Here is a 12,281-nt window from a genome sequence, read left to right as displayed (position 1 = left end):
ACTGGAACAGAGAGGTTGGAAGAAACAATTCAGAGACAGCAGAGGAAATAGTTTTGCTGTTTGCAGAATATTTCCTTTTGCCAGTGACCCCTGGCACTACGTTTGGAATCATCCTGGCACCCAGCACCAGAGTTTCCCAAACTGTGGTGTTTATACCTCACTTTCCTCGCTGTCAGAGACTTCTGTTCTCAGCATCCCATGTGGCTGCAGAGGTAGGGGGCATTTCAAGGTGCAATCACTATCCGTAGGATAGAGCCGAGTTGATCCTCACGGGTTAAAAATACGGTCCTACTGCACAACATCCCTCACCAGACTGAATTTTTTTAAGTAGGAAACAATGAACATTATCATCCCTATATAAGAAGATATTGCTGCTATTGCCAGCGCTCTGACAGAGTTAATAATGCAAAGGATTTAATGTACTTAGATAAAAACTTACCCCACAAAATTGCATTGCATTAATCAAGAGTGAAATCATTCATTTCTGGCTGGGAAGAAGAGCCTCCCTGGTCCCCTTTCATTGCTGTGCGGATGGGCATTGAAACTGTGTACCATCACCTACAGAATGATTTGAAATGCTGCAAGGAAAATATGTTAAAAATGTGTAAGGAAGCTGTAGTGAAATAGAACACTGCACTGTACACCCAGCAATCGTTTTCCTTAATTAACATCAATATTCCTGTTTGATTCATTTGGCTGTTCTCTGTCCTTCTCAGACTTACAGTTTTGCTGTGGAATGCTGCTGTCTTGTCACTCATTTGTGCTGGTCATGTGTCTCCTCTTTCATAACTGTTGGACCCCAGTCCACCTGTTTGTTAAAGAGACTACCAGTTGCAGAGGTGATACAGGAATTCACTTTGTACTGGTTGTCTGGTCACTATTTCACCTTGAAGACACAAATTGTACTTCCTGTCACAGATGCTTTTGAGAACACCATATTGGCCCAGACTAAATGTAATACCGGTTCCACCATGAGACCCGTACCTAGATCTGCTTCACAGACAGGTAAACAAAATTAAAACATTTGTCATCTCAATTTGAGAGTGTAATATAAATTATGACAACATTTATTCTCTTTAACTTAAGGAGATTTTTCTTTTTTAATGAACATTATTTCCCACGAAAGCAATGAAAGAACAAGCTTGGATCACTAGCAGGTATAGAAACAATGTTCCAGATTCTGGTTTTCTGTAGGTCAGGCACAGCTGAAAATAATTCTTTTAATTGGTGTCAGAGAGCTCAGAATTTGGTCTGTGTTATTTTATAGCTTGAATTAAGTATGTAAAACTTAGGCTATTTCTTAGTCTCTGAAATTAGGATAGCAATTTCTATGGAAGAGGAAGGTATGTTATTTGTAAGGAATCCTTACTGTTTAGGTCTCTGCCTTGGATGCTTTCTGCAAATGACAGTGGCAAAAGATTACTGAAGCTTTGTGCAAGGGGGGTATCTTTTTCTTTTGGTGTTTGTAGCCCAACCTGTGAATTTGAACTAAAATTGCTGTAGCAGTTTGGAGCTAATTAGCATCAAAGTATTCTTGGACATTTAGACAGTTGCTGCTATTTTGCTGGTGTGATTCAACTGATACAGAATATGGGGTCCAGTTCTATGGTCTGTAATTGAAGTTATCTCTTCCATCTCAAAACTCAGGGTATAGACCTTGGCAGGGACACTCACAACCCAGCACGTGAGTGCCACTTCAGAGGCTAATTTACACCTTGAAAAGTACAGGTGACCTAACCATACCTGTAGGGTTATAGCTGGGGATGCTGCTCTGGTGGAAGAAGGTCACTGTCTCTCTTGTAACTGAATTGCAGTGGTCAGGGTGGTCACAGCCCCTGTGTAGCAGGAGGGAGGAGAAGGGCCTGCAGAGCTGCATGACCATGTGTTGCACCAACCAGTGCTTGTAGCAGGGGAGGATGTGCATGGGGAGGGATTAAATATATCAATTAATAAACCTATTTTTCCCAGATCAGGTCACTTTTCTGTTTACTTCCTGAACTGCCCGGCTTGGGGTTTGTATTGTCTCAGGCCAGGTTTTGCAGTGGGTTGCGAGTGCTGGGTTATGCATAATCCCACTGCATGAGCATCTGTGCCTTGTTGTCAGAGCGCTGCTTTGCCTGCAATGGCCCAGAGGCTGTAAAGAACTTGATTCAGCATCTGCTCGGCCGATGGCCCCGTGAATCACCTAGTGCACAGCAGGTACATGAAGCAGGAAGGCACATGGTGATTTTGGCTGACTCCATTCAGCTTGTATCTCTCAGGGCTGCAGAATCCCTTGGTAGATGCAAGGTCTGCCTCGTCATAGCTGGACTGTAGTCATCCCTGTCAGAAAAGGGACAGACATCAAGTGTGAAGGAAAGAGTAGATCATGGTTGCCATCTGCACAGAAGAGGCTGAGTTACTTTTCCGTCATGGGAGCCTCAGGCAGGCACGTCTTATAAGGCTCAGCCTGAATTTCCCTTAGGACACATCCTCTGGGCATGCCTTTGTAGGTAAAGAGACAGGCTGTTGTGCTTGGGCTGGAAGTCTCTCATTAAGTCCCTTCCACTGGACTGGGGTGTTTTTAAGTGCAAATCATGCAAGAAGATTGCTAACAGCAGAACTATTAATGAGGTCTCCTCTACCTACCACCAAGGTCTGGTTATCTTTGTGCCATGTTTACTCTGTCCCTTCCCTGCACTTCCAGCCTGCTCCAGTGTATAGTCTTGTAAGTTGCTCAGGTGGTAATACTACCTTGGGGTGAAATGGAGATAAGAAGTGAATCAAAATTCAATGGCTTCAGACTTCAATTTATAGATAAACATGTGGAGGTAAGCTGGAAACTGAATGAGCATGGCCTTCTGAAAATCACGTCAGCAAAAGTTATTATTTGCTACAGCGCTCGCTCCACAGAAATATTCCTGGTCCTTGCTTTTTGTACCTCCTGAACTGAAGAGGTTTAGCAATGCGAAACACTCAAGGTATCGATGGGCATGCACACTGTGGCCACACAATCTGCCCTCCCACAAATGACAGCAAGTGGTACAGGTTTTTAGAGACAGAATAATAGCTGCAACATAATTTTTATGGCAAAATCAGGGAACAAGCTGTAAAAAGGTACAAGCAATTCAGTAAGTGATATAGTGGGAAGTGAACCCGTGATATTTATTTTTAAAAGACTGAGTCTGAAAGAGGCTAATGACTGATAGCTAACTCTTTTGTTTTATCTCCTTTGAAAAGGTTGGCCCAGCAGGCAAATGCCATCTCTAGACACATTTGAAGATTTCGAAGCCATTCCCTCCAGCACAGATGAACTCTCCAACTCTTCTGACTTGGAGGAAGAGACCAACCCTAACAATGTAATTCCTTTTTCAAATTACGCTGCCCTTTCCCAGTGTAATACCCTTTCCTCTTCTCTAAAGATCATAATTTAACCTGCAAAGTTTAGGTTCATACCAGCCTTAAATTCATGGATGTGTGGGAATACAGAAGATGGGAATTTGATCTGGGGTGTTGGGAGATTATTCCAAGACTACTTTGTTGATCAGGTCCATAAAAAAATCACCCTTACTTGTAAGCTGTAACTTTACCTGTTAGAAAAATGAGGAAAAACGCCAAGCCTTTAAAAAAGTAATTTCAAACTTTTCCAGATAACTTAGCCTGGTGTCACAAACCCAATTTATATATCAGAATAATGGCTGGCTGGTTAATTCTAAAGCCTGAATGCACAGCACGGTTCTGTCCTAAGTTTGAATAATATTTAACCTGGGCATGATAAAAGGAATAAAAAGTGACACAATTCCCTACAGAAGAAATCTCTGCCAGCTTGAAATGCCTAATTCAGTATTTAACTAAACTCTTTCATCCTTAGTGACTGTATTTCTGGTGCATTGTTTCTTTCATTTTAGGGGACCAATCTGTTTCGGGTAGAAGGCAGTTTTGACAGCTGTTTCCCAGATTCTCTTACACTTGAGGATGGAGATTTAGTGCAGTTTGTGCAGGAAGGAGAGAACGGTCAATGGTAAGTACAGCGGAGAGAATTTGACAGGTAGAACAGCCATAACCTCCTGGAAGAGATGGAAAATATTCAGAAGAATGACAAAGTATCTTCAAAATCAATCCAAATCCGCTCACTCCTTTGACCACAATGTGAAAGAGGCAGTGGAAGGCATGAACATACATGCAGCTTTGGTTACTTCCACCTGGTTGGCTTTCATCCCAAATGCTTGTGACATGAGGCTTAAGAGGACGGAAGTTTGCTTAAAAGAAATGGAGGGGAATATTTGGGCTTTTGACACCTTCTAGCTGGAAGGACAACTGTCAAAGGCAGCATCCTCCCATAGGATAACATCAATAAAATCCCCATGCCTTCCACCGAGCTGCAGCAGTGAACCAGAGGGCATTTTTAGCCCCAAAGGCTTAGACATAAGACATGATTGGCAAAGTGGAATGAATCTGGCCCCCTTGAGCTCACGTGCGTTTCAGTCTCTCTTGCTGACAAGTGAGTGTTAGGAACAGATCTGGCTGACCATCTGAATTCTCCTTCCATGGGTAATTTGGAAGAAGAAGATCTGATCTCCTTGAAGTGCCTGTGCAGTCAGACCCTTCACTCAGAACTGACATGCAGCTGAGATGGGAGCAAGTCCCATAGGGTAAAGTAGGTGGGAAGTGAACTAAACCCATCCACCCTGGATGGTATTTACAGCAAAGGGGTTGGACAATATGAAAGATTAATTTTCTTCAGCTCTGAATTCGGCCCAGGGTCTCAAACACAGGCCAAGGCCACTGCTTTCTTGTTACACAGTCTGCTTGCAAGTGAGCTTGATCTGGGGTACTGGGTCACCATGCGAGACCTGTAGGACTGCCCTGGGTCCTCTGCCTTCTTCCTTAGTTTAGGAAATAGCTGCCCAACATGCACCTCTAAGAAACACAACCCAGGGAAAGGGAATGTAGGGAAATTCACTGACTGTTCTCTGAATTTCAGGTTAGTGAAGAAACTGGTCTCTGAGAAAAGCGACTGGGTGCCTTCCAGTATATTGCAGCCAGCAGAGGGGGACAGTAACAACATAATTAAGAACAGCAATGCAGGTAATAGAGAAAATGTGTTACTGGCACTGAGGTTTTTTTTTCATACTAAAAAAGGATGTGATAAAAAAGGATGTGATAAACAGTGCACTTTCTGTATTAAAGCACTCGGCCTGAATCTATGTCTGTGCTGCAGTCTCTAGTGACACAGCTTCGCTAGCCTGAAATTTGGTGCCGTGGGTGTCAGAGCTAGTTAGGCACAGCAGGTTACCTTGGCATGGTTTAATTGTTTTCCCCTTCCTGGGCAGAACTTGAATCTTCCACCAAACTTCTGTGGCTACCAGTACCCAGGCTGGCTACTTTACAGCTAGCCCAAGTGTGTCATATGGCAGGGTGTGTTGTGACTGCAGGATAGCTTTCATCCTGACACAGGTAGCGTTTGGATTTAGATCTGCGTCAGGGCTGTGGTTCTGGTCTAAGTTTGAAAACATTACAATCTCATGAGCCATTACTGCTTTCATCATATTTCACTGCTGCCTCCAAAGGCTGGAGGAACCGCTGTTCTGGTGAGATTTCAGCCAAATCAGCACTAAAATTCATGCTTTCTTTGGCTTTGGTTCTGACCTAACACCCAGTTTGCACTGGAAAAGCTGAATTTCAGCAACTCTGCAGATCAAAGGTTTACAATTTTAGATTAATTTTTGCACATCCTTAAATATAGTTTACCAAAATGTGTCCTGCTTTTCTTCTGGTAACAGAAGAAAACAAAATGTGGCACAGCCATTCCCTGGGGACCTGCGGTAGAGAGTTACCAGCATTTTATTCTGAGTTACTGGTTTATTTTGATTTTTTTTTTTTTTTTTTTGGTCAGTTTGTTAAAGCAGAGAAAAACCTTCTTGAAAGTCAACCAGGATTCTTTGCTGTGGTTTACAGGGAGTTTGGTAATTGCTGCTCCTTCACCTCCGCAGCAGGTCAGTTCTGTCTTCACTCTCAGTGCCTAACTATGGCTCTCATTTTTTCAGCATATCTAATGCTTCAAAAGGAAAATAAAGCCACGCACATATTACAGTTAGTTACATGCCAAAAGAGCCTCCCTTGCCTTTAGTGAAGGAATTAGGAGAGCAGTAGAATTGTGATTATTTGTTTTTAAATTTTTTTTCAGGCTTTTAACAATGAACCTCAAGACTGTAGATGGGAAATCCTTTAGATGTATTGTAGTGACAATGCCCATGTCCTCCTTTTCAGACATGTACAACGATTCCTGCAGTACGGCCTCAGTAGAGTCAGACACCAAGGAGAGCGAGGTGGCCAAAAGCTTCCCAGCAGAACAGAGGGCTGGCAGCTGAACAGCAGGACCAGCCTTCCTCAGGACCCCATCCATCTCTGTTTATTTTGGGTGGACACTGGATCAAAGTTGCCTTTTTCACAAGCTCTGAGGTTCATAAATCACTAAAACTTTATCAGCATGAACAGATGAGAACTGTGCTGTCCACCTGGCAAGCTGGGAAAAACAGACTTGAAAGGAGCATTAAGCATCCAGAAAGCATCAAAACCCACCTTCAGTATTAGAGGAGAAAAATGCTTCTCATGTTGATTATCAAACTGTTTCAGAAGATGTGGCCTAAATTAGGTCGACAGCAGAGCTGAAGAGTTACTATGCACGCACCTTTTGGCAACTTTGCTTGAGCACCGCATTACTGCAGAGGGACACATGCGTGGTTACGAGTTCTTGCTCTACCGTGAGGTCACCTGGAGGTTTTTCCATTTGCTTGCCTCTGGCTGTGCCTTCCCCGTCCTCCTTAATTCCAGCTGGTACATCGCAAATGTGCCCTTTTTGCTGATGGTCAACATCAAAACCATCCTATTTTAGGGTGGCTGTGGAAAGGAAACTTCTGCCTTGGACCATTAGAGAGGCTTCGCGCAGCAATGACGTGACTACTTTTGCAATGGCACCGTGAACAACCTGCTGCATGCAGCATTGTGTTGGAATGATGCAGGTGGCAACTCCTGGCTAGGAAGTGGAGGTGCAGGGCTTAGCAGGGAAGCAAAGACATGTGACAGCTACTGTGATAAAGAACATTTTGAACTCTTTTTACAATATAAGTAATTCCTCTGCCCCCTCTGCAGTCTGTGGTTGCTGGATCACAATCCTTTGCATTTGGTGCTGAGAATTCAATTGAATGCCATTTAATGTCATATGTTTGAGTAGACTGCATGCTTTCTTTGTGTGCTGGGCTATGGAGTAGATACATTTCATCCCCCATTTGGAATATACTTAAGCATTGCAAATAGGCAGTGAGCATTAGATGCTCCAATGAGTGGATAAAGTGTTGTTGCTAAAAACTTCTTTCCAGGACATTTGATTAAAGGACTGTACCAAATCTCTGCCACATAAGGATGTAATGTATAATATAAAGTGATCACAGATGTTATTATTCCTATACAAGCCATTAGCTCATTTAGAGCAGCTGTTAAGGCATGAAGGCATTTTGATGGTAATTGGGTCTTAGGTCCCACAAAAGCTGCTAATACTTTAGTAAAGATAAGTATTGACTAAGGGTTGCAAGCAGGCAAAGGTCAGCCTGGTAGAAATGACCCTAGAAGCTCAAGAGTGATTGGCTTTCACTATTAGGGATTTTTATTTAACCCTGAGACTAGTGGTGCTCTATGTAAATGACAAAGGGGACGAAAGCACTAAAATGGAGATGAAGCAAAACCAAAACCCACTCTTTAGTAATTGAGCTTCTGAACAAAATAGTAGGAGTCTGTATCATTTCTGCTATCATCTTTGCAGGGACCTAGATGTTTTCCTTTGTTGTCTCAGTGGAGGCTGGCATTGCAAATACCTTAGCATGTAAGTCAGGATATTCAAGAAAAAGCCTTGGAGTAGGTAAAGGCTTATTTAGATTTTGTTTGCCTGTGAAGGCTTATTGGTTAATTACGAGTTGCACTGTTGTGGTTAATTCCCATGGTTCTTCTAAACCTCAGTATTTAAACTCTGTGATTTCTGGCATTTTCTTTTCGTGACTAAAGGACCTGAGAGTTCTGTACCTTTTTGGAAGCTAATTTTGTCCGACAGAGATAAGAGTTTGTCTGTTTTGTGCTGGTCATTAACCTTAAAAAATACACATAGGCTCTCAGGAACATGAATCCTGTAGTTATGAGCATCTTGAGGGAAGAATTGATTCCTTTCAGTCCCCTAAGGAAATATGCAGTGACGTTTTCTTGTAGTGCAATTATTTTGTCCTCTTCCTAAAATAAGTTCATTTTGGTTTCTGTATTACTTTCAGTAATTTTTGCACGGCCTGATAATAGTGCTTCTGTCTACCCTTGCCCTAAGCATAAGAGAGGAAAGGGGTAGGGAGCTTTGATTGCACATTAATAAATATAGTAAGCTTGTGTGTGTGAGAGAGAGAGAGATGGGGAAGGGTTACCCTGGGTATATGAAACTGCCAAAACTAGGATTTGTGACATTACTGACAGATGGAAAGATGCAAACCTGCACTTTGGAGTTTCTTTGGAGGAATCTCATTTTAATGGTGAAATGGCAGTGGGAAGTCTCTGTTTGAACTGAAGATGGAAAGTCAGGTGTTGTCAGTCCATTTCCTACCTCTGCTGTGTGCAGGGTGACAGTGTGCTAGTCCTGTATGCCCTGGTGCCTCGATATCTTCCTGTAAAATGCGAGCTATTGGATTTCCCACATGTCAGATTCTGATGCTAAATTTTAGCATGTATGCAAAAATTGGGGACCCTCCAGGGGAGAGCAAAGCATTCAACCCCATATGTCCTGCTGTGCCCTCCATGAGTGTCAGTGGTGGCATCCTGTGGGGCAGTCTAGAGCTGGCGCAGGGAAGAGGATTGCTGTAGAAGTGTCTCCTCTCTCCCAGCTCACCATCTCATCATGACAACTGCAAAGGTATGGGCTGCATTATAACAATGCTCCTCTCTACTTTGCTTTTGAAAACAATTTTTTTGTTGTTTTTGCAAAATCTCATGTTTTATCCTGTTGGACCAAAGTTTGAGTCACTCCTGCACCATGAATGTCCTGAGGATGACAAGTAACTCATTGCCCTGTGGCTGTGGGCAGCAGTGGCACAGCACTCTGGTCTCGGCAGTCTTTGGGAGCTGATTGTATCACAGCTATCCTCAGACACTACTGAACCTCAGCAGGGAGCCCACAACCATTAATTGTGTCTTTAACCTTCCTGCAGTGTCGGTGAGACAAAGGCAGTTGCCTGTTTCTGTCTCCACGTTCCAAACTCAGACCATACTGCAACCATTGCAGCTGCTGCTGGGGAGTAGCCGGGGCCCTTTGCCTGGCTGATGCCTGCGGTGCAAGTGGAAGTGAGACAGTGCCACACGGCTGAGTTTGCTTTTTTAAAGAATGAAGTTCAATGACAGATCAGGCTGCTGAACAAGACTGAGAGCAGCCAACAAGAAGTAACCTTCTGGCTTTGCTGACAAGACAAAATGAGGTTTGATGACCTTTTTTTTTTTAGTAGTAGACAGGATAGTCTTTTAATTAGTGTATTTCTGTAAAACAAGGTGATAATTAAGGGAATGACTTTCCATGTACAGTCTAGAATATGATTTTATAATGTCCAGCAAGACTAATATGTACATTAAGATACACTTATTCTGTATGTAGGTCTTTGACACCATCATTTTCGGGTAGATGGACCTAAAAATCACAGTTTTCAAACATGGATTTCATGTCAGTGTTGTTTGGAGATGATATAATGACCAGAAAGTAATTTAAAAGTAATGGTTGGCACTAAGTTTCAGCTGTAGAAGAGACAAGGTCCAAGGTAAATCTATGCTGTAGCAGCACTCGTGGTTGAGCACTGTGCCCTTGCTGCTTGGCCAGTGAGTCCATGCCAGCGGCCTGGCTGTTCTCTCTGGGTCCCAGCTACTGAGACCTGCCCTCCGGCCTGCGGTTTTCACTTGATTCTTCTCCCTCTGCTCTGCTGCTGTCTTCTGTGAAACTTGCAGAAACTTCATATCCTCAAAACTCTGTCCTCTGCTCAGTCAGGGGTAGTTGGGCAACAGACTCCTTTCTTACTGGCAGTAAGGACAAACAGATAGACGGGCAATTGCCATGATACACAAGTCTTGCTTTTAGTAAACCAGGCTAAAATGTAATCAGGTCTGATCTGCTCCTTCTCTCATGTCTAACCCCACTGCGTGGAGAATCAGACCAATGGTTGTTGTCTTGATCATAAAAGGCTGCGGCCAAACCACGTCTGAACACTGGCTTTTCTTGCCAGTGACAGCAAAGCTGTGCGTGTGTCTTATATTCTGGTTGTGTATGTGATGAAAAGCCATTTTATTATCCATAATTTTCTTAGACTCTTGAGATTTCAAAGAGGATTGGGTATGAGAAAGGCCATGCGCTTCCTTTCCAAAAATACAAAGCCTGACTTCACATATATATATGATTAAAAATATATAAGAATAATAAGAAAAAAAGAGCCAAATTGTGTATTTCTTCTTGCAGTTGGAGCTGAAATAGCTGCTAAGATTTCCTCTCCCCAGCTGAGAATTGGTACAGTTTGTTTTTCTTACATATTTTCCATGGTGTTGATAATGATGTATTTGTATATTGTGACTGATGAGAGATAATCAGACAGGGAAAGAGCACAGAATTACCTGTCCTTTTTTTCCAGTCAAGACAGAATGTATGAATTTATTACAAGAAAAAAGTGTGCAAATGAACGTCCTGTAATTAGGCCATTCTGACTTGTGTAGAACCACACTTTGTTTGAAATTTATAAAAATTATAACTAGTACAAAACATTGTGGTTGATGTCTCTATATGAAGTAACAAGTCAAATGAACTTTCTATTCAAAATAAGTGAGTATCAGTAAAGGCACCTCACCACAGCTGAAAAAATTCCACGCATCTGTCCAATATAACTTTATTTGTCCAACACACGTGTCACAAAAGGCACAGTGGTTTGTTTTTTTTCCTTTACCCATCTCCCTTAATCATGTTCCTGAATCCCTGGGACTCTTAGGAGAGTGCAAAGGTTCACACAGACAGTTCAGAGTTGCATATGCTAATGCTGCAGCCATAAGGCAAGGAACTTGTAGGATAACTTTATTATAGATACCCCCAAGATATCTGCATACCTTTGGCTACCAGTGGTTTATTAGGGAGTGCTAATTGACCCAAATACATGTTGTGGATCACATGATCAAAGGGCAAACAGGTAAAAACAAGAATGCAGAAACGCAATGCAAATAGAGAGAGCGAGATTAAATTTGAACTAATTTCAGCCGGTATCCAGATTTCTGGGGGCAAACTTCACCTCACGTGAGTTTTCAAGTCATTGGCCTTATTATGTTACTGCAGTGCAATATTGGTATGAGAAAATGCAGAATTAGGCCCACGTCAGGTGCCAGGTGTGGGGCTTGCTTTCTCCCCCTCACCCAAGCAGGCTGCATGGCAAAGGCCCAGGGCTGGCAACCCAGCCGCACGCGTGAGCAGGCGTCACGCTCTCCTGTTGCACATCTCTGGTACGCGGCTATGCACGCCGGGACCTGCCTGTGCAGCTCCTGTCCCAGCCTGGCGGGGTTTGCAGGAGGCACCTCACGGGACATAGGTGGGGCGTTGCTATTTGCTGAGGAGTGTGTTTGGGTGCAATGCTAACGGTGAGCTGACCTGGCTGATCCACCTCAACGAGCTCAGTCCTGGGAGCAGGACTGAAGCAGACAGCACAGGCTGCTGACAGTCCCCAGCTGGGACCAGAGCCCCTTCGGGGCTTTGCTCAGCCCCGTCTCGCTTTTAGCAGGTGCTCTGCAGAGCTGGCTCAATCACACCTCTCCCTTCTGTGCCTTAAGATTAAAGAAAGAGTTTGGCCCTAAAGAAAGTACTTTTTTAAAGAACAGGGAATGTACTGATTTAGAGGCTGTAACTCTCCACTGGGGTACGGCTGCAGTCTGCACCAGCTCATCAAAACTGGGGAGAGATGCATGAAGTTTTACATGGCCTTGCAGAGCCCCAGGTCTCAGCTGCAGAGTGAGAGCCTGTCCTCCCCCCAGTTAGCCCAGCAGCCCCTTCTGTTTTCGCTTTCTTTCCTAACCATCATTTTATTTCCTCCTGCGGTAGTTTACAGACAAGAAGCACCGGTCTCTCTCTCCACCTCCTTTCCAGCCATGTGACTGAGCACTCCCTGCATCAAGTGAAACTTTTCAGTCCCCAGGAAACCCTGGTTTCCTTTCCACCCGCTCCACGGTGAGAAGCAGCATCTCTCAACCCTGCAGCTGTGCTGGCC

At 43.5% G+C, this 12,281-nt stretch overlaps 1 protein-coding gene across 1 annotated transcript in view; it reads left to right on the top strand.

Moving 5' to 3' along the window:
- The window catches only part of MCF2L2 (MCF.2 cell line derived transforming sequence-like 2), a 150,180-nt gene extending 143,830 nt beyond the window's left edge, over window positions 1–6,350 (top strand). The window contains exons 31-35 of the mRNA XM_068405762.1: window positions 919–1,005; window positions 3,220–3,338; window positions 3,888–4,000; window positions 4,964–5,067; window positions 6,250–6,350. Coding sequence (XP_068261863.1) covers window positions 919–1,005; window positions 3,220–3,338; window positions 3,888–4,000; window positions 4,964–5,067; window positions 6,250–6,350 — 524 coding nt within the window. The remainder of the gene's footprint in view (window positions 1–918; window positions 1,006–3,219; window positions 3,339–3,887; window positions 4,001–4,963; window positions 5,068–6,249) is intronic.
- Window positions 6,351–12,281: the final 5,931 nt, after the last annotated feature.

The sequence above is a fragment of the Nyctibius grandis genome, chromosome 8 (assembly GCF_013368605.1).
Source record: "Nyctibius grandis isolate bNycGra1 chromosome 8, bNycGra1.pri, whole genome shotgun sequence".
Classification (NCBI taxonomy): Eukaryota; Metazoa; Chordata; class Aves; order Nyctibiiformes; family Nyctibiidae; genus Nyctibius; species Nyctibius grandis.
This window is presented reverse-complemented; position numbering and strand designations above follow the sequence as displayed.